The sequence below is a fragment of the Trichosurus vulpecula genome, chromosome 8, assembly GCF_011100635.1.
Source record: "Trichosurus vulpecula isolate mTriVul1 chromosome 8, mTriVul1.pri, whole genome shotgun sequence".
NCBI lineage: Eukaryota > Metazoa > Chordata > Mammalia > Diprotodontia > Phalangeridae > Trichosurus > Trichosurus vulpecula.
In genome coordinates this window covers 26,188,702-26,216,248 of record NC_050580.1, presented here as the reverse complement: position 1 = coordinate 26,216,248, position 27,547 = coordinate 26,188,702, and the positions used below count along the sequence as shown (strand labels likewise).

At 40.6% G+C, this 27,547-nt stretch overlaps 2 protein-coding genes across 3 annotated transcripts in view; one reads left to right on the top strand and one right to left on the bottom strand.

The window, feature by feature from the left end:
• LOC118829440 (collagen alpha-1(I) chain-like) overlaps nucleotides 1-27,547 on the bottom strand; it is a 164,169-nt gene that overhangs the window by 25,979 nt on the left and 110,643 nt on the right. The window contains exon 5 of the mRNA XM_036736460.1: nucleotides 16,384-16,953. Within this exon, the coding sequence (XP_036592355.1) occupies nucleotides 16,384-16,953 (570 nt within the window). The remainder of the gene's footprint in view (nucleotides 1-16,383; nucleotides 16,954-27,547) is intronic.
• JMJD1C (jumonji domain containing 1C) overlaps nucleotides 16,545-27,547 on the top strand; it is a 224,926-nt gene continuing 213,923 nt past the window's right edge. The window contains exon 1 of one of the 2 annotated variants that reach the window (XM_036735648.1): nucleotides 16,545-16,782. The gene's annotated coding sequence lies outside the window, so the exon portion shown is untranslated. The remainder of the gene's footprint in view (nucleotides 16,783-27,547) is intronic. The other variant, XM_036735645.1, reaches the window with a different exon arrangement.

Sequence of the window (27,547 nt, the reverse complement as noted above, 5' to 3'; positions counted from 1 at the left end):
AAATGGGAAAAGAGAAGAAAAGAAGGGGAAGTTTCCCTCTCTTGTTCCTGCCCGTTTGTTATTTGGCCTAACAGAGCCAAGCTGACTCTTAATGCCAGTGAAATGCAAGAGAGAGAAAAAAAAAGGACCAAGTACTCTCAAAGCCATTTTGCATTTTTTGTTTTGTTGGTCCTACACTACTACACCAAAATTGTCCCCCTGTACATTATTTAATTTGTTCTTCCAGAGGAGATTCAGAAGGCAGTAGATGTGATAAGCACCAAGTCACAGAAACCATGAAAAATTATGTTGATTATATTTTACTGGATCCCCACGTGATCAGCAGCTACCTGTGTGCAGTCAGAATATTGATGAATCGAAGGACCCAAGCAGCATCTGACACCTAAAGGGTGACAGTTAAAGGAAGAGACTGAAGGCAGTTACACTGCATTCAACTGACCTGTATTCAAACAAGCTAAAAAAAAGACAAAAGAAAAGAGCACAGAAGCTGCCGGCGTCAGCAAACACTTCATGTCCTTGCCAAGTAGAGAGTGACGGCAGCCAAACACCACACTAATTTAGAACATAAACTCATTGGCAAAGCGTTGTGGAAAAGACAGTAGAATATTATGAGCACTGCCACTTTGTAAAATGGGAAAGCACATCTACCAAAAGCTTTGTGGGAAACTCAGTGTAGCCAGATCATCCCAAGACTGTTTGTCAATGAAACTGGGAGAATAACAAATCAATGAAAAGGGGAACCAATCTTCCAGTGATCGATAGCATCAAATTTTCATTTATGTCCGTGAAACCACTGCATTTAACTCTTAACAACTCGGTCCGTGATGTGCTTGCTGTGTTAGGAAATGGAGACCGTACTGAAGAGGTGAAACAAGGAGGACAGTCGGGATAGACTTGTGTTCACAGAAGTATTGACTTTCTCCCATGCCTCAGAGGCCCTCTGTTACTTAATAATGCGACTCACATGCCACCTCCTCCTTGAAGCCTTTCCTGATGCCCCCGGGAGCTCGTCCCCTCCCTTGCCTACCTGGGATTAAACTGCTTTGCATTCATTTCTATTTATTCTGTGTATGCAGCCAACATAAAAGGGAAGGAGGATGTGTTGTTACCTTGGAGCCAGTTTTGTCGCCTAGCCCTTGCTAAGGGGCTGTTGTCAGCTCTGCCTCTAGTGGGATGATGCATGTAGAAGTGCTCAGACTGATTGGGGGCTCAGGGAGCTTTGCCCTTTATCACTTACTTTTAGTTAGGCTCCTGTGATACAGCTGGTGCATATTGTGTCCCAGTGAGAAAACTGAGGGTCAGAAAAGGAACTGACTTTTTTGAAGTCAAATGATTAGTCAGTGGTAAAGCTGACATCAAAACAGATCTTCTGAGGATTGTGGCATCTTGGGAAGAGTGTTGGGATTGGTATCTGAAGACCTGGTTCAGATTTTGGCTGTATTGCTTCTCACATATGTGACTTCGGACAGTTTAACCTGTCTTGGCCTCTGTGAAGTGAGGATCAGAATAGGTGAATGAGTGAAAAAGCATATGTTAAGAATTTACCACACAGCACTGTGCTAAATTCTTGTAATAAAAATAGAAGAGACAATCTGTTTTCCCAAGGAGTCTGCCTTCTAAAAGGAGGCAAGGTATACTGGGGTAGGGTGAAGTCACCAAGATGGTGGTAGAGCCATAGTACAATCCACTGGCATGAGCATTGGGAGTACTGATCTGTTTGGTTCCCCAGACAAGAAGGGGAACGTATGTGTGAGGGAGGGGAGGTGTTGGGAAAACAGTGTTGCACTTGGGCTGCTGGATGGTGTTGAAGCCACATTGAGTGAGATCTCACCAATTTAGCGTGATGCTAGGGAGAGAAGTAGAGATCCAGTTGTCTGGCATGGCAGGAATGTTAGTGGAGCAAGATCAAGTGGCTGGGATGGCTAGATAGTCTGTAAAGTCATTTAAAACTCTAAATCCTGTGATGAATTTGCTACTCCCAATCCAGGGCTTTTCCCTTATACCACCCTGGCCTCTTGGACGTTTCCTAGTGCATGGAATGACATCTTTCATACAACTGCCCAAGTCTTCAAAAATCTAATTAGGTATACTCTTCTTTATCACCATTTCCTATTACAACCAAAAACATTTGCTGTACATTAAGATGTGTATAGTACTTTCTTTTTTGGTCCCATTCTCCTAGCTCTGTTCATGTGGAATCTTGCTGAGTAAAAAGGTCTCTTGATTTCTTAAATTAGAAAATATGGAGTTAATCAAAACATAAGTTAAAATTCCATATAGTCAATATTTGTTGATTGTAAATCTGAAATATCTTATAATTATTCATGAGCATTTATAATTAAAGGGAATTCCCATTTGGTTCCTGAAAAAAACTCCCACACAGTTTCTTCCTTAAGGATTGTAGATTGGATTTAATCAGATCTTCTTTAGAATTCAGAATAGTACAATTCTTTTAATTCTATTAAATCTTTCATTGTTCTATGAATGTGACTATGGAATTTATAGACATAAGAACATTAATCACTCTAAAGTGAGTTCACAGCATGATTGTATTTAAAACAATTTCTCTTGCATACAAAATATGAATTATATGCTCTACAGTGAAAATGCTCACTAAATATTTTTCATGAAAATTAAATTAATATTCTGTGACAGCAGAATGAAGGGAAGAAAAGGACTCCTGTTGGAAGGCAGGCAAGGAAACCTTGTTCTGTTGTTCCTGTAGAAACCACTTGGAGTGGGCAGGCTGAATACACACACACACACACACACACACACACACACACACACACACACACACACACACACATATATATATTCCTTTTACCACCCCTTCAACCTTTTGCTGAATTCTTTCACCAGCTTTCTCCAAAGACAGAAGAGCTAGTTTATCAGTTGTGCCAATACCAAAGCCCCAGAAGGCCTTCACATCTAGACCAGGGATATGTACAAGAATGACCAAACTTCCCAGCACTAGTTGCTCTACTCTGGAGTATAAGCTAGGGGGATGCATCATAGCCATTGTGTTCTTCCTTTGCAATGCTGGCAGGCAGGCCATGGGGTAACTCACCAATATATGGCCTAGACGGTCAAAATGGCAGAGCTTCTTGTTGCTGACCCATTACCTGTAGATCTAGGGAACCCACTTTAATTTCAAACTGTTGTAAGAGGTCTGCTCTGTACCTGGTTTGGTTCTATATACCTAAAAAGTTAAAACTAATTTGTAAACTTTCTGGAGGGAATTAAACCCTTTGGTGGTAGCCTTGGAACCATTCTGATTTCCTAGGGATCCTCTAATGACAGCAACTATTTCAGAGTTAGAGTACACCTTCCAGGAAAGATCAACCTTGGAATATCACTAGCCTTGTTCCAGTCCAGTCCAGTACTGTATTGACATGGTAGTAATGGGTGTACTTTGTGGCTGGGAGGGCAACTCAGAGGCATTTTGTATCCTGTGAACTTTACTTGGTGCTTGGGATAATGGAGTCATCTCTAAGGTTGAAAATTATTTTGTATCTCATATTAGATTCCTTCCTTTTGATTCTCGTAAGCCAGTTTGTTTCTTATGACTCTATGATAGTGAGAAGATGGGGAAAAATACTTTTAAATAATGCATGGGACCTTTTTGCATAATTTTAAGAAAGAAGAACCCTTACTTTTGTTGTCTTGCTTATTGATAACATTCCTTTGTTACATGCCATTAATTTTTCCAATTTGCCAATTCCCACTGGGCTCTTCCTTGTAACAATAGCAACAAGAAAAGAATTGAGCAAAACCAACTAATAAAGTAGCCTATTTGATAGCCCATGCAACATTCTGTACTTGTAATTCCTCTCCTTTTATCTAAGAGGAGGAATTATATTTTGATTAATGAGTCTGAGTTAAATTAATGCCTTTTCCTAGTCTTACCATCTGAATTCTTATAGTCCTTCATGTGTTGTTCCCCTAGTCCTACATTCTTTGCCATGCATCAACTCATGCATGTCTACCGATGTTCTCTGAATCACTTATTTCATAGTAAAAGTCATTATATTCATGTACCATGAGTGTTCAGCCTTTCCAAAATCAGTAGAAGGATGTGCATATCTATGCTTGACTAAAACATCAAAAAAAATTGGAGCATAAAGAGGAGGAAGGGGTTCAAAATATCAGTAAAATGTAAAGATAAATGTATTTTTGACAGTTTTATTAAAAGAAAATTCAGTTAGTCAACAAGCATTGTTACTAAGCAACACCGGCTATGTTCAAGGCACTCTGCTAAGTGCTAGGATTACAAAGAAAGGCAAAAACCAAAACGGTCTCTGTTCTGAAGACCCTCCCAGTCTAATGGGAGAAATACTTGCACAAAAAGGCTGTATGTGGGATAAATGTAGATAATCAACAGATGGAAGGCAGGAAGGAGATCTTGAAAGGCTTCTTTTAGAAAGTGTGATTTTAGCTGAAACTTTATGAAAACCAGGAGGAGATAAGTAGCGGGGAGAGCATTCTAGCCTTGGAGGGGATAGACAGGGAAAATTGTCCCTGGTCTGGAGAATATGTTCTCCAAGGAAGATCAAGGAAGACAGTGTTGTTGGATTGCCCAGAGTAGCGAGGTGAGTGAGGGAGATGATTGCAGGCATGAGATGATGAGGGCCTAGACCAGAGTGGGGGCCAAGGTTCCATGGAACATTTAGTTTGAGATGTTCAATAGGCAATTGGTCATGTAGTACTGGAGGTTTTGAGAGAGGTTGGGGCTAGGTAAACAGATTTGAGAATCATGTTCATAGGGATGATAATTGAATCCATGAGAAATGATGAAATCGTTGAGTGAAATAACGTTGAAGGAAATAGAAGAAGGGCCAAGACAGAGCCATAGGGAATGCGCCATGGTCCTTGAGCTCAACGTGGACAAAATGCGGTAAAGAAAGCTGAGGAGAGCTGGTCAAACAGGTAGGAGGAGAAGAGCCAGGAGAGGCAGGATTGTTTGTGAATGCTGAGTGCTTTTTGTTTGTTTTCTGCCTTGGTCAATGAGAAAGTCTACCTTTTCAAGCAGGACATGTGAAGAAGGAGATAAAGCAGAAGGCATCTGAGTGATGGGGAAAATAAGAGGATCAGAAGGAGTTCTCAGCATATGGCCTCCATTTTTTCAGTGAAATATAAAGCAAGGTTCTCGGCTGGGAGAGTAGGGGAAGGAGCTAGGGGAGGTTTTGCAGGGGGTGTTAAAAGATTTAGAAAAGCTGCTGTGGTGAATGGGACTGTGAATGGATTATGAAGGTGCTACAGTGGGGGCCTAGTTGAGCTTATGTAACATAACTTTGTAGTGGCCTCATTCTGCACAGTGCTTTGTTCAATGACATATAAGTAGGAGTGAAGGCAGCAGATGGTGGGAGTAATCCAAGGCCTGGGCCTTGCAGGACAAAATTGTTGATGGGATAGGGGTTTAAGGAAAGAGGAACTAGAGAGAAGAAAGATAGGAACTAGTTCGCTAGAGGGTCAAGATAAGAAGGCAAAGAGAGTGTGGTAAGTGTGGGTGATGACCTGGAGGGACTGGAGGTCATAGTGAGGCTAAAGTCCAGGGTTTGAGGCTGCAGGGTAGAGGGAGAGGTGGAATGAAAACAGATTGTGATCAGATAAGGGAATTTCAAAGTTCATGAAAGTGGAAGTAGAACATTTGTGGGTGATGTGTGTAGTTGAGAGTTGATCTGTACATAAAATGAGACTACTAGAACTCAAGTCCCACCTTTGACACTTTACTGTCCTGAGTAAACTAATCCAAAACTCAGTTTACATCATCTGCAAAATAGAGATGGTCCTGGACACCGCCTATCTCAAAAGGCTGCTGAAAGCAGAATGTTTTGGGAGCACAGTCATCATCATGCTCACTGTCATTCTGTAACCTTTCAGGAATCTGACCTCATTGGATTTTTACTGTAATCATTATCACCTGATTTGATGCTAATACATTCAGCTGGACTTTGTCAGCTTGGGATAGATGCCAGGTAAGGGTTTTTTTCTAGACTTTGTCTCCAAGTGCCACTGTGGACAAACTTCTTATTGCCAATCTGATCTTCCCTCTATTGGGATTTATAGTTGTTTTATATTCCTGACTCACTAATGAACCAGGATGTTTGGGCTGGAAGAAATTCTGAGGTGCAAATTGCACCCTTTTTCAGGGCTTTTTAGGAGGATCTTTAATTTTTTTTAAGTTTTTTTTATTATATCACATTTCACTTTTTTCAATTACAATTTTTCTCTCTGCCCCCTTACTACTCCCTCATAGGAAGAAAGAAAAAATAACCCAAAACTTTTGTAACATATGTATGGTTAAGTGAAAGAAATAGAATATATATGTCTCTATTTTCAGTCTTTTGACTTTATTTTAATATTTCTTGTTGCCTCATAGAGTCAGTGGTTCTCACTTGGTCCATTCTAATTTTCAGGGAGATTGTTGCTTGGGCAGGGTTTGGTATATCTTATGCCAAGCTGTTAATACCTTTCTAATTCTTTCTTCCATACCTCTCATTTCTTTTCCTATATTTTCCTCTAGCACTCTCATTTTGTTTATAAAAACATGCTTTAGCTAGTCCCCTCTCTTTTTTCATTTTTGTTTCATGTCTTCTACGAATTTTAGTTGAAATTTTTTTTCCATTCTGTTTTTCTCTGAGGCTTTGCTTGTACATATTTTGTAGTCATTCCCTTCTGGGTTTGTATCTTGAGGTTCCATAACACTGTACTCTATGGTGGAATTCTTTTTAATCTGTTAATTCTTCCACCCTACACCCTGAGTTTGGACTTAATGTTAGGCCTGGGTTCTGGCACGTTTTTGGAGGGAACCTTTGGGCTGGTCCTGCTGCTTCTTTCTTGGGGTACTGAGTACTGTGTTATTCCAAGATCTGTCAGACACAGGCTGGGGACCTGCAAGCTTTCAAAGCTTTCAGAGTGATCGGGCAAAGTCTAATTGCTGCCCCTTGGTCTGAGCTGTCTAAGTTCCTGAGCTGATTTTGGGTCTGCGCAAAGGTAGATGCTGCTGGATTCCCTCCCTATCAGTCAGCTGGAAATCTGTGTTGGTCCAGAATGATAGAATTGTAGGCTCCCCTTTGGTCTGGGATTTCTACCCTGGTTATTCTTCTGTAGTCTGGGCTAGATGCTGGAAATGAGACCCTGCTCTATGCCTGAGCTCTCAGCCCTACCTCTCAGCTCCTTAATTCTGAAATTACTTCTTTCTTAGTGCACTGCCCAGGACTTTCCTACCTGGGAATCTCACCCCTGTGCATAGGCACAGGTCCCCTTTTCAGTCAACTGTGGATCTATGACTTGAAACTGGGTACTCAGTGACGTAGCTGCAGTTTGCACCTCTCCTGGTTACAGTCAGTGCTTCACTATAGGTCTGGTGGTGTTCCAATATGTGTCTAAGACCCCTCCTTGCCCTAGTGTATGGTCTTCTTCCTGGGTGCTGGAGTGCTGCTAACTTGACCCCATTCCCCAATGTCTGAAGACCTCACTGTCTGTCTCTTTCCGCTGAGATGGGCTGGACAAATGACTGACTTTTTCTGGACTTTACCATCAGGATTTGGTCCGGATCTTGGATTTCTAGATTTCTTAGGAAGAGTTTTGTAGAGGCAAGCTTGCCATACTGCTTCCTAACATTCTGCCATATAATCTTTTAAATCTGTACCCTCAATCCTCACCTGTCTGGCAAGAAGTGGGTAGCATACTTCACGAATAGATCCTTAAGAATTATGGTTAATCACAGCATGGATCAGAAGTTTTAAGTGTTTCAAAGTTGTTTGTCATTACAATGTTATTGTATTAATTGTTAACCTGTTTCTGCTCACTTCCCCCTGTATCAGTTCACACAAATCTTTGATGGGCACTTGGTTAGTGCTGTCATAAAAAGAGCTGCTGTCAACATTTTTGTATACAAGGCTTATTTTCTTTGTTTGACCTTTTTGGGGTATAGACCTAGCAGTGGTATGGCTAGATCACAGGGTGTATAGTGTGATCACTTTGGGCCAAATTCCAAATGGCTTTCTAAAGTTAGGTTGGACCAGTTTGTAACAAAGTATACATGTGCCTGTTAGGAGAAGATCTTTGGAACACTCTCCCCCACCCCACCCCCACTTCTGTGAGTTTTAAGGATCACAGAAGGTAGTGTGGGTATAGGGCTTTTCAAACTGACCCTAAAGTCTCTTGTCATTTCAGCTATAATTGCTAATAATCATTATAAATATTAATTATTTATAACATTAATAGTGTTACCAATGAACCAAATGTAATGTTATTAAGAATAGAAAAATAATTGTAATTTGAAGAATATTCTCCCTGAACTCATGATTTTTAAGTTCAGTTATATAGTCATAAAAGAAATTAACTTTTAAGAAAAGTCTAATGTTTCTGGCCCCAATAATTCACAAAGTGCTTTTAGTAACAATTTAATTGTTTTTGTACTTATTCAAGACTGGAAAGTAACTTTGTGAGTATCTAATGCATGCCATGACATTTTAAAAAACAAACAGAGATCAGTTGAAATAAAATATAATGTCTCCTCTGATATATATTTACTCTTGTTAAATTGTATGTGAAATGGAGTATTTTTATTCCTTGGAAAAACAAAGAAAAAGATGAATAAGCAGGTTTTCGAACCAGAAACGCTGTGCACATGTCTCTCTTGCTGGTGACCTACAGTTGTTAGTACATAGTGCCACCCTTCTCCCATTTACTTTTTTTTTGTCATTGTGGAAAGATAACCCCCACGGAGATCTTGTAAAATGAGGTCAGCCCTGTCTCACTTAAATCCAGTTCACTTGCAAGTCATGGTATCATCTTCCTGATGTCATGGTCCTCTTCGAGAACGAAGGACAAACCACACAAACTGAGGGAGTGTAAAGAATAGAGTTCTAGATGAGAGAAATTGGTGTTTCTCTCCTGACTGCTGAGTCAGTGTTTGTGTGAATCTTCTGTCTTTGTGCAGATGAGAACAGGAATGTTTGCCCTGAATCTCCTTGGGATGTTTTAAGGATCAGTTTGTATGGTGAAAAGGAAAATGCTCCTGGAGAAGAAAAAAGCTTTGTGGTACTCTGGAAATCACATGTGAATGAGAATGTTTCTTATGTGCAAGGTCTAGGAAAATAGATGCCAATTCACCCCTTTCCCCTCTTTTGACATATTTTTTCTTGGGCATTCATGGATTTGTCAAGGGTTTTTGGTTACTTTAGTGCTCTTTAAAATATTTGGGGAAATGGAATGCAAATGTGCCAGTGAGGTGAATTCCCCCCACCCTCAACCCATATGGGATGAGACATTCTCAGCTTAATACCAAATAATCTAAGAATATGATTGCTACAATAATAAAACAGAATTAGTTTTTCCAAAGTTTCCTAAATGTAAATGAGTAAATTCTCAGCAAAATTAGATACAGAATAAAAAATTAAGTGAAATACACTTGATTTAAGATTTTCCAGTTATGATCAAGAGAGAAATGGATATTCTAGTAAATGCGCAGAGATATAGAAAAGGCAGGTTTTGAATTATTAGAGTGCACAAATATAGGAAGGGTACCTTTTGAATTATTAGAGATTATTTGAAACTTGTAATTTCATAGAAATTCCTCCACTTGTGGGTCGTTTGGAACAAACGATTTCTTTTATTAGGAGAAACAAGGTAAAAGTTCTTGTTATTTTCCTACTCTAATGATAACATAATTTCTCTGTGTGTAGAAAGCTGTCTTTCATCCCACTGAAAATGAATAAATCTTAACATTTCCTAATAGAACAATTCTACTGTCACTCTCTTTTGGCCAGCCAGTTCCTGGCTCTTTAAAAATGTGAAACAGTCTCTTGGGGGAGGTGGCGGGGAGAGAAGGAGAGAGAGACAGAGATAGAGACAGAGACAGACTATCCCTAAACAGGTACTACTAGACCACAGTACCATTTGCAAGATCACTGTTGATGTTTGTCATAGAGCTGGAAGGGACCTTGGAAATTTCCTTGTTTAGAACTAAAGCCCCAAAGGGTCCAATGACTAGCCACAGAGCCCACAGCTCTCTTGGGGCAGAGCTAGGAGTTAGAACATAGCTCCTCTTTTTCGAAGGCTTTTCAGGGCTGCTGTTCTATACTCAGGACACTTAAAGAGCTTTTAGTCCTTGCAATTTGACCTTTGGTCTCTAGCTTGCTACCCTGGGTAACAGTCCCAGAAAATAATGATCTCCAAATGACAGTATAGAATGAGGACTGTTTCTGGAGTATTTCTGGATCTTGTGAAGAATAACAGTGCTCACCATTCTGAGCATTTGATGTGGCCCCTATATCACGAGAAGGACCATAATGACTTCATGACTAATTCAGGATATTCTGAAGATGACCTAAACACTTAGCTAGTAATGTAGCACTTAGAATATTGTTTTCTAGCTTGCTTTTGAGGCATGACTTAGTTTTTAGTTGAAAGTAGACTTCTTTTTCTGGACCCTCATCATATGTGTGAACTACAAACTACAACTTTAAAAATAAAAATAAAGAAGCTTCCTATGGTTGAACTTATATGAATAGATGCCTTTGATCAGGAGCACTATTTTATAAAAGTTCCTTTTTAGTTGAATAATCTCAAAGAAGCACATGGCATGCTTGTAAATAACTTTTCTTTGTACAGAGATAGGTCAACTAATTTTTATTGCATATCCGTGAATGTACTATTTCTAAATTTCATTAAACCTGCTTACGCATCCTTTCCTATAATCAAAGAAAGGCTGACTGCAAAGTCCCTACCTGTCATTGTTGGTTTTTGTGCTCATGATGTTGAGGGCCATCACTTGGGGAAATATTCCTTTAGGACTATGAGGCCTTGATGATGAAGCTTCTTCTTCATTCTAGCATTTAACCATACTGTGGAGAAAAGAAATACCACTAGAGTACAGTTAGTGGAGAGGGGTTGGGAGGGTGTAGTCTGTAGTTTAAGAATGAATTTGGACTCAGCTCATTCAGAGCTTTGGTTCCTTTCTAGGAAGTACACAGACTATTTGGCACCCCTTTCCACAGGGGTTGGAGGGGAGAGAGGGCTCTCTGCTGGAAGTGAAGCCTCTGTTTGACAATCTCTACAAAGGAAAAGACGGGAGAACATGTGGAGTATTTACTTTTGCCCATATTAATGGTTCCTCCCCCGCTCAACTTCTGTATCAACTGGGATTTTTAGTATAGCCCCTCGGGCAGGGAATTGGGTAGAATCAGGAATTCTGAGCTTCTTGTAACTCTTGGCTGCCAGGATTGGAGGGGGGTGGTAGTGGGGGGTAGGGAGGTTGGAATGTTCCAGTATAGAAATGGGAAAGGTAGACAGCTGCTACTAGGACAGTTCTACTTAATGGTAACATATCGAAGGCTCAGGAAAGGAAATGGTGCAGTGGGACCTTTGACATCCACATTGGACTTTCAGTGCAGACCATTTCCAGTCACTTCTCATGGCATGTTGGTTTTGCTATATAAAGTTGAATGTGTTACAGTAAAGTAAACAAGCCTTTATTAAATGCATACTATGTGCCAGGCACTATGCTGAGTTTTGGGGATGTAAAGAAAGGCAAAAACAAAACAGGCCCTTTTCTCAGGCACCTCACAGGCTAATGGGAGAAACAATATGCTAACATCTGTGTACAAACAAGATACATACAGGACAAATCGGAGTTAGTATCAGAAGGAAAGCACTGAGATGGAGGATTGCAGGAAGTGGAGCTATAGTCATAACTTGGAAGAAACTGGGGAAGCCAGGAGTGGATTGGAAGAGGGAGCAACATCCAGGCATGGAGGACAGCCAGTGGAAATGGCCAGAGGTGGGAGATGGAGTTTCTTTTGGGAGGGAAATCAAGGAGGCTGATGTCACTGATTATAGAGTAAGTAGAGGGGAAGGAGATATAAGAATACTGGAAAAGTAGGAAGGGGTCAAGTTATGAAGGACATTAAAAGCCAAACAGAAGATTTTATATTTTATACACCCCCTGGAGGTAAAAGGAAACCATTGGAATTAACTGAATAGACTCAGACATGTTCTTTAGGAAGATCACTATGACAGCTGAGTAGAGGATAGATTTGAGTGGGGAACAACTTATAGTACAGGCATGAGGTGATGAGGATCTGGACCCAGGGTGATTGTAACATTAGAAGAGAAAAGGGGGCATACATGAGATGTTGCAAAGAATACAATGACAGAATTTGGCAACAGATTGCATATCATGAAAAAGAGTAAGGAGTTGATCATGAAGGTTGCAAGCCTGGGTGACTGGGAGGATGCTGGTGCCTTGAACAGGAATAGAGAAGTTAGGAAGGATGGGAGCATTTTGAGGGAAAATAGGATGTTTTCAGTTTTGGCTGTGCTGAATTTAAGATGTATGCAGGACATCTAGTTCACACTTAAGTGAAATAGGATAGAGGGAGAAGAGAAGAAGGGCCAAGACAGAACTCTGGGGCACACCCCTGGTTATCAGGCTCAACATGGATGGATGTCTAGCAAAAGAGGCTTTGTGGTAAGACAAGTAGGAGGAGAATCATGAGAGAGCAGTGCCACAGAAACCTAGAGAGGAGAGTGATCAGCAGGATCAAAAGCTGTAGAGATGTCAAGAAGATTGAAGATTAAGAAAAGGCCATAGGATTTGGCACTGAAGAGACCATGGGTAGCTAGAGAGAGTACTTTCATTTGAATGATTATAGCATTAATGATTATAGCATTATATATTTTAATCATTTTATAATGATTATAGCATCATAGCATGATTATAGCATTAATAAGAGAATAAAGGAAGTGGAGGCATTGCTTGAAGGAGTTTTCTCAAGGAGTTTAGCCAAAAGTAGCGTGGAGATCTGGGCTGATGGTGGGGATGGATAGATCAAGTAGGGGTCTTTTGAAAATTGGGGAGACATGAGAATGTTTATAGACAGTAGGGAAACAGCCAGAAGACAGGGAGAGATTGAAGTTAAGTGAGATAGTGAGGACACTAGAGGAGCCAATCTGCTGGAGAAGATGGGATGGAGTGGGATCACTTGTGCACGTGGAGGGCTTTGCCTTAGCAAAGGGAAAGGCACCCTCTTCATGGGAGACAGGAGTGAAGAAAGGGATAATGGCAGAAGGCATCTGAATGGTGAGATGAGGAAGGGGAGAAAGAGGGGCATCATTTTTTCTGGATGCTTGCAGGTTGCAGTATTTTTTCTTTGTTGTGAGAGTTCTGAATTCTGACTATCATATCCCTGGGACTTGGAGTTCCTTTCAGAAGATGGACAGCAGACTCTATATTTTTTTAGACTTGGGTTCTAACTGTGTATAAATTTATTTATGATTCCTCAGAATGTGATGTCTAACTCTTTTTTTAAGTCATTATTTAAATGAGTGTGACAATTCCTGAATTATCTCTCCATGACTCATTTTTCAGGTCATTTGTTTCTGATATCTTATAATTTCTTATATTTTCCCAATCTTTTGGTTTTGTTATAATAGATATTTCTGTCTCATAGTCATTGATTTCTGCTTGTTCTGTTTTAGTCTTTTACTTGGGTCATATTAACTATGTTCACTAATGGGTTATTTATTTTCCTTCAATTGATTTCTCCAGAGCCTTCATTTCATTTTTATCTCTTGCTTAATTTCTTCTAGGTATTCATTTAATCATTATGGAGAATGTATTCTTGGAGTTTCTGTTTGCAGTTGTTACTAAAGTTATTCTCTCCTTATGAGGATATCTCTAGATTAGCATTAATTTTTTTATATGGGTCGTTGTCTTCTTTGGTTACTCCATCTTTGTATTTTGTTTTTGAATTAGGACTTGAGAGAGGGGTATTTGCCCTGTAGCTTGTACATCTATCTACCTCTGGCTTCTCTCTAGTCATACTGAAATGATATCTCTGCCTGTTAGCTTGCTTGTTGTTGGCTTTTTGGTTGTACCCTCTTCTCTGGCCCATCGATTGTTGGCAGACTTTGTGTTGAGGAGATTGGGAGCATCATAGTGCCATTATAATATAGTTAGGGAATGTGGATGATGATTAATTAAGTGCTTGTGGGTCATTCCTAAGTGAGTCATAGGATCATAAATGCAGAGCTAGGAGGGATTTTAAAGACCATTGAGGTCAGCCCCTCATTTTGGAGATTAAGTGACTTGCCCAGGGCCACCCAGCTAGTAAATGCCTGAATCAGGGTTTGACTTCCTTCTTCCTGATTTGTTTTGCAGTCTGTCCACTGGCCCCTGGTTTCCAGTGTTCAGTTAAAAGAAGTGGGATCAGAGCTTTGGCAAAAATTGATTTAGATACATAGATTTGGGAGTCATCTGCACATATGTGATCATATGTGCACATGTAGTTGAGATCAAAGAAATTGTGGGAAGAGGAGAGAGCCCCGGGAGATGATACACCATCCTGAATAAAGGCTGGGAGTTCGGATCTGTACAGAGATTTGTAATGTCTTTTAAAGCACTTTCAGCAGCAACTTTTTACTGAGCACAGTATATGGAGTATTGAGCACAGAGCCAGGCATTGTGCACTGAGGATGTATAGGAAGGCAAAGAAGAGTCTCTGCTCTCAAGGAGCTCACAGTCTAATGAGAAATAATAAATGACTATGTACGAATAAAATGTGTCCAAGATAAATTAGAGGTTGTCTCAGAGGGACAGCATTAGGAAAGTCTCCTTGCCAGATGGTGGTAGCTGCTGAGACTTGAGGAAAGTCAGGGAGAGCAGGAGACAGAGACATGAGGGAGAGAATTCGAGGCATTGGGGATAGGCAGGGAAACTGGCTGGAGTCAGGGGTGGAGGGTCATGGGGGAGGAAGAACACGGAGGCCAGAGTTTGAGGAGAGTAGGAAGATTTAGGAAGACTGGAAAGCTAGGTTATCCTTAAAGTAATAGGAAGCCATTCGAGTTTATGGAAGAGGAGAGTGGCGTAGTTAGACTTGTTCTGATGGTTATCATTAGCTTTCCTGTTCTAAGGGTATTCCCAAGTGGATTGTCGTTCTAGTGTGTTATGGCCCTGACCCGGTTGAAAGCAGTATATGGTAAAGCACCAGTATAATAATACTGCCTTAAATTTACAGAATGTCTTCTTTAGGAGGACTCAGAGCACTGGAGTATATTGTATTATCTGCCCTCACAGCATTCTAGTGAACTAGGGAGCAAGCTATCTCCACTTTAAGGAGAATCATCAGGTTAAATGTCCTGCCCAGGTCACAAAGCTAATCTCTGATACCAGGTCTCAATCCAGGTCTTCTGGACCTGTTCTTTTTTTCCCCTCTCTTTCATGAAGTTTTCTATTTAATACATTGGCTCTGAAAGCTCAGCTAAGATTTTGGAAATTGTGATCGGTGATTTCCAGCAGGATTAGTTAGCAGAGGCACAGTTTATATATAGTGTAGGTAGAGAATTGATGTCTTAAATGAAATTTCGTCTGTTACCGTTATGTTGTGACCTCAGAGATGGGGCCAGTTTAGCTCATGCAGGGCTTCTGGACCTGTATCTCTTTATTTTTCTATAGAAATTAAGTTGATTGGCCTGTCCATTTGATTAGCACAATAAAATATACTTCTTCAAAGCACCCTCCATAAAAGTGTCGTCCACACATTCTTATTTCTACAACACAGCCGGCCTGGCCCTGTTTTATCTCAAGGATGTGCCTTTGATCCAAGGAGCTTGTGTGTGTTCCCCAAAGGAAATGGTTAAAAACCTGGCTTTTATTTTACATATTCCCATAAAAGCCAGAAACAGTATAAAAAATTATTCTGTTGATGTAGAATATATTTTTATTCTTACATTTAGAAGCTGCTTTGGATTATGGGACAAAGGATTTTAAGTTACGCAGTGCTAACCTTCTTGGTTATCACAGGACTGATTTCTGGTAGTCTTCAGCTCAGCGGTATTTGATGAAAATATTCTTAAAGCATTTTTTGCAGAGGAGGCTGTGAAGGTGGCCTGACGCCCCTGTCTGGAGGTTGGGGAGGCCCTGGATGAAGAACCGCCTCCCTTGTGCTGTGGGAGGGAGAAGGGACCGCCAGCTCGTGGGGATTGGACGAGTCGGAAAACGAATCTCTTGTTCTGCCTAGTGATTGACTGGACTTTTAATTGTAATGTCTATAATGAGGGTGGAGTTTTCTCCTGTTTCTTCCTCGTCCCTGTTTCCCACCCCCACCCCCCTCCGCCCCCCAAGTGTGTATCAGGATTAAAATTGTTTTTAAAAAAACAAAAAACCCTGGAATTCGAGCTGTGATTTAGCAGCCAGCTTAACACGGGTGCCACCGCCCAGAACCTCGATGCCAAGGTAGAGACTGCCTTGGTATCCAGGGAGAAGGAGATTTGAGGGTGTGCAAGGAGAGCCAGGGGCACCCCGAGCCTGGAGCCCTCCCTGCTCTTCCCGGTGGCCGCCCTGGCGCAGTGACCCCCCCGCAGGGCGGGCACTCTTTTCTGTCTCCTCGGTCTCCGCAGGCGGAGGGACACGAAATGTAGTCCTTCTCTGATACGCTGTAACCATGGCAGCGTAGGGGGGGCGGTGGCGGCGGCGGAGGCGGAGGAGAGGGAGCGCAGGCTCCAAGCACGGCTCCGCCCCCGCCCCCACCCCTGTCGCCCCAGGGTGCCCCTCGTGGGGGGCCACACGGGCTGCTTTGGCAGGGGGAGATGCGCTCAGAGCTGGGGGCTGCTGATTCTTGGGCGTAGTTGGCGGCGGCGGCGACGACGGCGGCGGCCACACACCAAGAGGCGCGGCGAACCGGCTGGGAAGCCGAGGTCATCCGGGCGGCGGACCGGACCGGGCCGGACCGGGCCGGACCAGAGCCCGGAGCCCCGAGCCCCGAGCTGGCGGTGAGAGTGAGCGCCCGGTCCAGTGACCCGGGCAGGCAGGCGGGAGATCGAGGCCCGAGCCCGGGCGGGCGGTGCCCACGTCCTTCCTGAGGCCTCGGCACGACCACCGCAGGGCAGGCCAGCGTGGGTGGGGGCTGGGGCTGGGGCTCGGCCACCCCAGGGCGGGGCCGGCTGGTGGGGGGCGGGTGGGGCCGGGGGTCCGAGGGGAGAGGAAGACCCCGGAGAGGGAGACGGGGCGGCCTATCCTGGGCCTGTGATCCTCAGAAGGGTCCAAATGTGCTCGGCGGGGCTCTGGGCGGAGGGGGATGGGATGTGCGACACAGGGAGAGAAACAGAGAGAGATGGGGGATGGGATGTGCGACACAGGGACACACAGATAGACACAGAGACGGGGGATGGGATGTGCGACACGGACACACAGATGGGGGATGGGATATGCGACACTGGGACACAGATGGGGGATGGGATGTGCGACACGGACACACAGAGATGGGGGATGGGATGTACGACACAGGAACACAGAAACGGGGGATGGGATGTGCAACACAGGAACATAGATACATACACAGAGATGGGGGATAGGATGTGCGACACAGGGACACACACAGAGATGGGGGATGGGATGTGCGACACAGGGACACAGAGATGGGGGATGGGATGTGCGACATAGGGATACACAGATGGGGGATAGGTTGTGCGACACAGGAACACACAAATACACAAAGACGGGGATGGGATGTGCGACACAGGGACACACAGATGGGGGATGGGATTGCGACAAGGGGAGAGACAGAGATGGAGGATGGTATGTGCGACACAGGGACACATACATACGGGATGGGATGTGCGACACAGGGAGAGAGACACACACACATAGACATGGGATGGGATGTGCGACACAGGGAGACAGACATAGACACACACGTACACACACAGGGGATAGGATATGCGACATAGGGACATACACACACTGGAGCAGGGTTTCCAAGATTCAGGGTGATGAAAACATAATCTGAAAATGGATGGCCGGTGGTTTAAAGCATTTAACGGGAGAAAGTAGAAAATTGGGAGCAATTAGTTCTTAATTATGCTACTTTACTACATAAGCAGCCTTTAATGTTGGGGGGGGGTAATTTTTGAGCAGTTCTTGGTAGATTGGCTTCGTGTGCTTACAGATCTCTGACTGGATTGCAGTATTTATTTCAAAAATGGGTAAACAGAGATGGTTTTTTTGGCAAAAGGTTTCTTTGTTATAAAAAATGAGCGGGAGGGTGCTTATGGGTTATATGTACTGTAGGGGGAAAAAACCTTTAAATTTACATTTATTTTGCTGAACATAATGGATCTAGGAGTAAATTATGGCAATAATATAATTATTTTTACAACAGATAGATAATTCTCAATTGCGTAAATTAGGGAAATTGAATTTGCCCCTCCCTTCACTGAGATGATCTTAGCCTTTGACTAGAACACTAAACCAGTTTTACGTTTTGAAAATTATTTAAAAATGAATAAAATTGTTGTCTTGTTTTTTAACAGTACCTGATAGCTGAATGAAAATTAGAAAATTTTAAAATTTGAATATTGATCAGAACAGTCTAATTTACTGTTTGCATATTAGAAAGAAAATTAATGTGCTACTATCATTTTTATTTTTTTACATTATTTTAAAGAGTGCTAAAGTAGAAATCGACCAGATTCTGGCATCCTAGATTTAATTTTCCTACATGAAATTTTAAAGAAAATTCATGCCCCAAGTAGTATAAATGTATTATAGATACAATTGATACATATTGATATGTGTGTATCATTTGGGAAAGACTTTCACAGTAGCACCATCCAGTATAGGGTATGAAACTAGATATTGAGTATTAGATATAAGCTAAAAATACTTTGTAGCCTATGAAAATAATTTTTCTTCATTTTGAACCATTAGAATGTTGGTAGAAGTAATTGTTTTTGTGAAGTATGGGACAATTTAGGTTAAACTCACAATACTCTCTTTTTCAGGGTTGTTTTTTTTTTTCCAGACCTATAAAGATTCAATGGAAAATGATGGTCAAAGAGGGAAAATTACTAACCCATAGATGAGCCATTAGAAATGATGATATTTCAAAAAATTAAATGTCTAAAATACATATATTTGTAAATAACTACATATGTAATCTTGCCACATGAGTTAGGAAGTATATAAATCCATTAACCTTGCTATCACAATGCTAATTTCCCTCCCTCATTCCTTTTCACACCCAAACTCTTAGGAAAATCTATATATTCTCCTTGCCTTGACTTCTGATTTCATTCAAATCTTACAGTATGACTTCCAGTCCTACCACTGGACTCAAATCGTTCTCTTCATTTTTATCAGTTACATCTTTTTAAAAAAAAATTAATAAATTTTCCCTTTTTTTGTATCTTACAAAATTCCCCATCTCCTCCTTCTCCAAAAGAGCAATCCTATATAACAAAGCATTTTTGGGGGATTTTTGGAGAGGCAAGTGGGGTTGTGACTTGCCCTGGGTCACACACCTAGTAAGTGTCAAGCGTCTGAGGCCAGGTTTGAACTCCAGGGGCAGTATTCTATCCACTTCACCACCTAGCTGTCCCTACATTTTTTTAAACAAAAGAAGTAGTAAGAGAAAAACACTCAAAATAGTGATCAATACATTGAAAAAATTGAAAGTACATGCCCGACTCTCACAGACCTCCCACCCTGCATCTTTTCATAAATTTTTTTTGAGTCATACTTGTTTTTTGTAATTTTGCAGCATGATCTCTTTATCACTAACTTTATTGATTTTTTTTTCAGTCCTCATCTTTCTTCAACTGAAACTGTTGTCTACTGTTATCAAGGAGTTCTTAATTGCCAGATCTCTCTTTTTTGCTCCTCATTCTTCTAGACTTCTCAGCAACTTCAGCACTCTTGAGCGCCATCTCTGCCAGAGTATTGCTTCCTTTTTCTGACACTGTATTCCTCTGGTTCTCTCCCTACCTGCCTGAACTTTCAGTCTTCACTTTATCATCATCTCTGCCTTTGTCCTTATCTTTGAGTTTTCCATAACTCTTTTTTCTCCCTGCTCTCTTAGATATGCCAAAGGTTCAAAGAACACATCTGTGCCAATGACTCCCAAAGCCACATAACCCATCCTTCCTTCTTTTTTCCTCACTGCCTCCACAGCCTCAATGGAACGTCCTCAGCTCTCTGTCATGCATGTGAACTTCATCATATTCAAAATGAACTTATGATCGGTTTCCCCTAAGCCCCCCACCCCTTTTCATTCATTTTATTACTTTTATAGCATAATTCTCTTGAATTCTACAAACATTTGGAGCAGTTCATATTATGGAAGACTTTGACTGCCTGCCATGGGTGGGAATTTGTCCTTATAACAGGCTATTGAAAGTCTTTGTGAATTCTTGAGTGGAGTAATGAAAGCTGCTGTGTATTACCAGTCCCTGTTCTGAGGGTGAGGGTGGAGGTGCGAAGGGAAGAACATGAACCGTGGAGCCACACAATCTATTATCTTTATGTAAATATCTTTCTAATATAGATTATTGCCATGAAAAGTTTTTTGGCATATTTGAAATAATCTCACTATTTCCCAAGAAATATACTCAACTAGAGTTCTTCTTTTGGTTCTAATATAATATTTTATATTCCTAAAACATTCTGGCCTGAATGAATCAAAATATGACATTTTAAATGAAGAAAATTCTTTTCATCATGTACAAGGATATATAATGTCATTCCACCAAAAATGATCAGGTAGCTTATTCTAATTTACTCATTGATTAGACTCATGGATTTTGTAGCATTGGAAGGAAATCTATGCGTAATATATTTCAATCCCTTCACTTTATAGCTGAAAAAACTAATTTTCAGAGAAACTGAAGTGACTTACTAGAAATCAGTGTGGTTAGTGGATTGTATGACATCTTTTGATTCCCTGTCCAAGTTGCTTCTGTGACATTATTACTGTTTTTTTTATATTTGAAAATTTTAATGAGCTATTTTTTAATGCTGACAAATATTTAAAAATTTGTATTTCTAGTATGCTGAATGCTTTTGGCACTGTTTTCAAGATGGTGGTTTTACCCTCAATGACAGTTACAAATAGTCTTAATTTTTTAAAAATTTACTTTTCAGCATAGTTTTATACCATAGTGTCTTGATCATATTAAATAATGGCATGTTATTTATCAAACAGTTTAACCTTCAGAGAACTGGGTAAAAAAAATGATTCGTTATTATTGTGTTAAAAAGATATGTGATGAACTTTTGAAGGTATATAACTACTATATAAGGTTTTGAGGTTTTGTTTCTCAGCTCACACTTAGACTCACAGGTTCTGGGGAACCTGCTAAGTCAGGTTTCCCAGAACAAGGGCTTATAAAGGTAATTCTTCTTTAATGCCTTTGGATAGATCCTACATTCCAAAGTGTCTTCTACAATATCATCCATGAGTTGCAGTTAGTATTTCCTTAATGTCATAGATACCCTCTAGAGATTAGCATCCTGATATAATTTAGCTGATTCACTTTTATAAAGGGATAATAATTGCAGAAATATAGCAAGGACATGAGTTCCAAAGCATTGACACCCCTCCCAGCACTTTATAGGACACTCTCCCTTCTACTCAGTCCTTGAAAAGAGTAGAGTCAAACCTCCCTATTAGTGATGTTGGAAGATTAAATATGATACCATTTGTTAAGTCCTTAACACAGTGCCTGGCACACAGTAGGTGCCTAATAAATGCTTGTTCCTTCTCCTTCCCTTAAGCTTAATGCTGTGACTACAGAGCCTTTGTCCCACCAAGTTTACTTCCTGATGCAGCATTAGCCTCTCTAGAGGATGCCTCCTCTTTAGCTGGACTAGTTTATGCCCTCGTTCTTGAGGGCTGCTATGCCAGGGCAGTGTGTTTATCCCCAAACATGACTTGTGGTGCATAAGAGCTATTGTGACCTTTCAGTGCTCACAAGGTTGTAGCTCTATCTCCAGTACTCTTGGACCTAGGGCAATAGCTAATAGACAACAAAAGACAATAGAAGCAGCAGTGGGACCATCTGTTCATTCGCCATGTGGCTGGCTGTGGAGATAAGGCCTGAAGTCTGTTTGCTTGGAGAGGCCTAGAACTGTAGTCCTTGCCTCATTTTAGCACCACTGGGAACAAAGGCACAAGAACCTGATTTTGAATATACCCCAGTTCATTCAGTTAAACATCGATCTTTTTCACCATGTCCTTAGTGGGCTAGAACTAGATATAGGATTTCTGTGCATTCTCCAAAGGCTATGTGGATATTGACACCGACTGCATGCATTTCTCATAGTTATCATTGTTGGGGTACAGGAGGCTGCAAGAGAGTTTTGAAACTGTTTTGAGTGATGTCTGTATCAATAGAAAAAGAGCCTACCCCTACCCTGCCTCAGTGATTATTTTGGAAAGGATGTTTGTTTTGTCTGTATGTTTTATAAGATTCTGTTAGAATAAATTCGCAGTAACTCCTCAAATAACTGGTGTTCGATAACTATAATAATACATCCTTTTAGGTTTCCACAATATTACATTCTTTTATTTGTAAAATCACTTAATTATATTTAGATATACTTAAAGTAAATTTCAGAATTTATATGAAGTAGTAATTTCTTTGGAAACATGGATGAAACATTTTAAAGCTTAATTTTAGCTCATGAAAAATTGAACCTCTTTCATATCTACACTGAGCTAAATTGTGTTTTCTGTGATGACTTCCTTATAGTGTTTACAAATCTTAAGGTTGGTTTCATTACTTATGCAAAAGATGGTCTTTGTTCAGAACCTTAAGGTGCTAGAATTGTGTAGGCTTACAGATTGATTCTAGGCTGTGGAAATTTGACCTTTAGCAGATATTTGAGAAATCGCCGTGGTAGGATAATCAGCCGACTTGATAGTTTTTCCCTTGTTTTGTTGCCGTAGAACCTCACTTCACATAGTACTGCCTGTGTGCCTGCTATGTGCCATACAAGGTGCTAGTAAGTGCTGAGGATACAAAGTCACAAAACAGTCACTGTCCTCAAGGAGCGCATGATCTAATGGGAGAGCCTAGTCAGACAACTGTGGACAAAAAAAGTTGCATACGGAATTAATAGGACATAATCAATAATCAGAAGGCCCTAGCATTTGGAGAGGATTGGGAAAGGCTTCATGTAGAAGGTGGAATTTGAACTGGGACTTGAAAGGAAACCAGGAAGCAGAGATGAGAAGGGAGAACACTCCAGGCATGGGAACAGCTAGGGAAAATTCTTGGAACCAAGAGATGGGTTGTCTTGTTCAAAGAACAGTGATGAAGATAGTGCCACTGAATGGAAGAGTTTAAGAGAGAGGAAGTGAGCAGGGGGACATCTAAAGTGTGAGAAGACTGCAAAGGTGAGGGCTAAGTTATGAAGGGCTTTGAATGCCACACAGGAATCTCTTTGTGATCCTGGAAATGATAGGGAGTGGTTGGAATTTATTGAATATGGGGGTGACATTGTTGGATCTACATTTTAAGAAAATCACTGTCAGTGAATAGAGGATGGACTGGTGTGTGGCCGGGGAATGGACTAACCGGCGGACTATTGACAGTAATCTACATGGAAGGAGATGAGGGTCTGTACTGGAATGGTGGCAGCATCAGAGGAGAGGATGTTAAAAAGGTGACACCATTTAGAAGCTATTACTTTAGTGCATTTGACCCTGTGAGTGGAAGAAAAGGGGACATGTGTCAGATTGTGAAGATTGAATGGACATACACTTGACTGGATTTTAAAGTATGTGTGAGACTGACTATGCATATGTACACATACCTCTTATTTATTGTTTACTTGTCCATATTTCTTTGAATTGTTTTTATTGATCCTTTTTGTTTGAACATTGTAATACTCATTTAAGTGCATTTTAGAAATCTAAGATATTTTTAAAGGCAACTGGAAAACATCTCTAGATCTTGTGATTAGCAACAAGATGATGCATGACACCATGTGAAACCTTCTCTAAGAATAGTATTTTGAAAGATGTAGGATGTTCAGCTGCTTAGTTGTGGGAGTTGAACAAACACTATGAGCTCTGTTTTCTCAGACTTCATCAGTGAATTCTATCAGGAAAGGGAGGGCCTTGGTTAATGAAAGTTACTAGATGAATAACAATACACCATTTGCCAAAGGAAATACTTTACTACAGGTGTTAATTTTCCTAAGGTCATTGCAGTTGCTTTTCATTCTGCTAGAAGAAGAAAGAAAAGGATATTCTTTAAGGTAACTCTTTAGTACAGTTATATGTAAAAAGATGAAATAGAGACCAAATGCCTAATCATTTTGTTTAGATCTTAGTTTGTAAGCCTCATTCCTTTGTACTCATTTTACATGTTATTTTTTAAAGACTTTTTTATAAAAAAAGAAAATATAAATCAAAGCTGTGTGTGTGCGCGCACACAAAATACAGGTCTTCTGTTAGGGTAGTGTCATCATCTTAATAACAAAAAATAGCTTTTTAAAAAAAATTAAGGGTAATAAAGTATATTTCTTTAAAAGAAAGCACTAAACTTTGGATCAGATTTTTGAGTGTTAAAGAATTTTGATTATAAAACTGAAAGAATAATTTTATTATCCACATGATGCCCAGTACCTTCAGTTGAGGAGGATTCTAATAAGTTTAACTATAACAAAATATTACTGATGTTTGATGTAGCATATGCATTCATTGTGATGACAGATATAGGAAAACTAGAAGAATTCAGCAAAGATTGTAGCTTTTTAAAAGCTAAATTCAAATGTGGAGTAATTTTCAGGGTTGTAGGCAGTAGTATGTTTTTTTCTTACTTAGTGTAACGGAAGAAGCACTTGATTTAATTGTCAAGCTTTTTTAGCCTTATGTACCAAATGTGCTAGGTACTGTAGATTATAGATACGGTGATATAAATGAAACAGCCCCTGACTTCAAGGAGCTTACACTGTATTGGGAATCTATGCATATAAATAAAAATACATCAAAATATAGACAAAGTAAATGCAAGGTTATTTGGGGGGGAAGGCAGAAGAAATACTGGATAGCTAGAGGGATGGCTTGTTGTGGTGGTGCCATTCCTGCTGTTGGGAAGGCTGAAGCTGATAGATTACTAATTCGGGAGTTCTGAGCTGTGGAAAGGCTAAAAATGTTCAGGTATCTGTACTAAGTACAACACCAATGTAGTGGGCCCCTTGGAGCATAGGGGCCACTAGGCTGCCTGCCTGTGGAGAGGCTATAACTGCTTTATATCAGAAAAACTGAGCCAGTTAAAACTTCTGTGATGATCAGTATTGAGATTGGACCTGAGAGTGGTTATTATACTTCCAGCCTGGGTGAAAAACAGACTCACACTCTCTTTTCCATCTCCCCTCCCCCCTGCCCCGCGGGGGGGAAAAAAAAGCTTGGAAGGGAGAAAAGGAAAGAAAGAGCCTTCAATGTAGCAGTATTTCAGTTGTTCTTTGAAAGTAACAGGAATGCTACAAGTTGAGGTAAGGAGGTAGAATATACTAGGGAGGGGGGGAAGGGTACTGGCCTGTGGGTTACACTGAAGAGAATAATGCATAATAACCCTGGAAAAAGAGGTTTAGGACTACTAGCAGGTTAGGGATGCTTTCTGAGCCTCAGTTTGTAAAATGAAACTTGCCTTGTTGTTACCTTTGTTTGAGGGTTGCTGTTGGGATAGATCTATAGATTCTCCATTTAAGGGATGGGAAGGCTTAAAAGTGGCAACACAGTGAAGGTGGGGCTACTCAGTTCTAATTTTGTTTCTGTTTTCTCTACCCAGGAGAATTCAGTGAACATTGGAAATGACAGCAGAAAATAGGCAACAGGAAATTGGTACCCTCTTTATAAGGAAGGAGATAGAAAGAGAGGAACATCTAGTTGCTTTTGATGAATTCAAGTTACCTAGCCCAGATGAACACTTATCTGAATACTAGAGAGAAAAATGGCAGATTAACTTTGCTGAGCTACTATATTGTGATCGCTGATATTTGAAAGATTATGGAGAATAAGAGAGTTACTCCTAACCTAGAGAAGGCCAAATATCCCAGTTTGGAGAGGGAAAAACCCCAGTGAAGAGTACAGAGTGTGAAAGCTGTAGGACAATAAGCTTGATGTTAATTCCTAGGAAAAAAATTTGTAGAAGGGATTATTACAAACATGATTTAAGAACATTGATAAAAGGAAGTGGCAGTTACAAAGAGCTAGCATAGCTTCATCAAAGACAATGCCAGGTCAACTTTATTTCCTTTTTTGGTAGGGGATTACTATATATACAAGTTATCAAGGTCTTAGCCAAGCATTTAGTAAAGTATTTCACATTATTCTTTTGGAAAAGATGGGTAGAGACGTGAGAAACATGCTGATACTGTTGATTGTAGTTGGAACTGGTTGACTAGTATAGTGCTTTGAAAGTAACAGGAATTCTGCAGGTTGACGTAAGCAGATAGAATATCCTAGGGAGGAAAAAAAAAAGAATATCCTAGGGAGGGAGGGAAGTATAATTATTTGGAATGATCATTTTGACAGGAGGGCTCCAGGAGAGGCCTATGTATGTATTTAGCTTTGTGCTATTTTTTTAAAATTTGAAATCAATTAATTACTGAGATGAAGGTATAATTCAGAATCTTAGATTTACAGGTTTCACAAAGCTAAGTTCAGTCATTTTTCAGTTTTGTCTTATTCTTCATGACCCAACTTGGGGTTTTCTTGGCAGAGATACAGGATTAGTTTCCCATTTCCTTCTGTAGTTCGTTTTACAGATGAGGAAACTGAGGCAAACAGGATAAAGTGACTTGCCCAAGGTCACATAGCTAGTAAGTGTCTGAGACTGTATTTGAACTTGGGAAGATGAGTCTTCTGACTTCAGGCCCAGCATTCTATCCACTGTACCACCTAGCTGCCCAAAAATGTCATTTCCAAATCCTACCTCATGTCTCATAGAACCTTCATTTGTTGTTCAGTTGTTTCAGTTATGTCTGACTCTTTGTGACTTCATTTGGGGTTTCCTTGGCAAAGATACTGGAGTGGTTTGCCATTTCCTTCTCTAGATCATTTTATAAATGAGGCAATTGAGGCAAACAGGGTGGAGTGATTTGTCCAGGGTCACACAGCTAGTAAGTTTGAACTTGTGAAGATAAGTCTTCCTGACTTTAGGCCCTGGGGCTCTATTCACTGTGTCACTTAGCTGCCCCTATAAAGCTGAGATATAGTTAACACACTGGATGGCCTTGTGAGGATTCAAACAGATTTTGACAGGCAATTCAAATATGATGAAGTGCTGTAAGGATAAATGTAAAATCTTACGCTAGGATTCAGAAAATCATCTTGAGAAATACAAAATGATAGTCAAGGTTAGACAGCAATTTGAGGTGGGTGTGGAGATTTTAGTGGACTGCAAGGTCAGCATGCATCAGGACTGCATTTTGTAGGATAGTCGGACCTTAGGCTACATCAAGGAGCATAGTTTATAGCAATAAGGAAGTGATGGTACCTCCATATTTGGTCCTAGGCATTCCATTTTGGGAAGGACATTAATAGGCTGGTGAACATCCTGAGGATGGCATCCAAGATGGCAAAGGCCCTTCAGGCCTGACTGAAGGAAGTAGGGATGTTGAACATATAGAAGAAAAAAAATTTCAAGAGACTGTTTTGAAGTACTTGAAGGTTTATTATGTGGAAGAGGGGTAAGAGTGGTTCTTTTTGGCTGCAGAGCACAGAACCAGGAGCCATGGTTAGAAGTT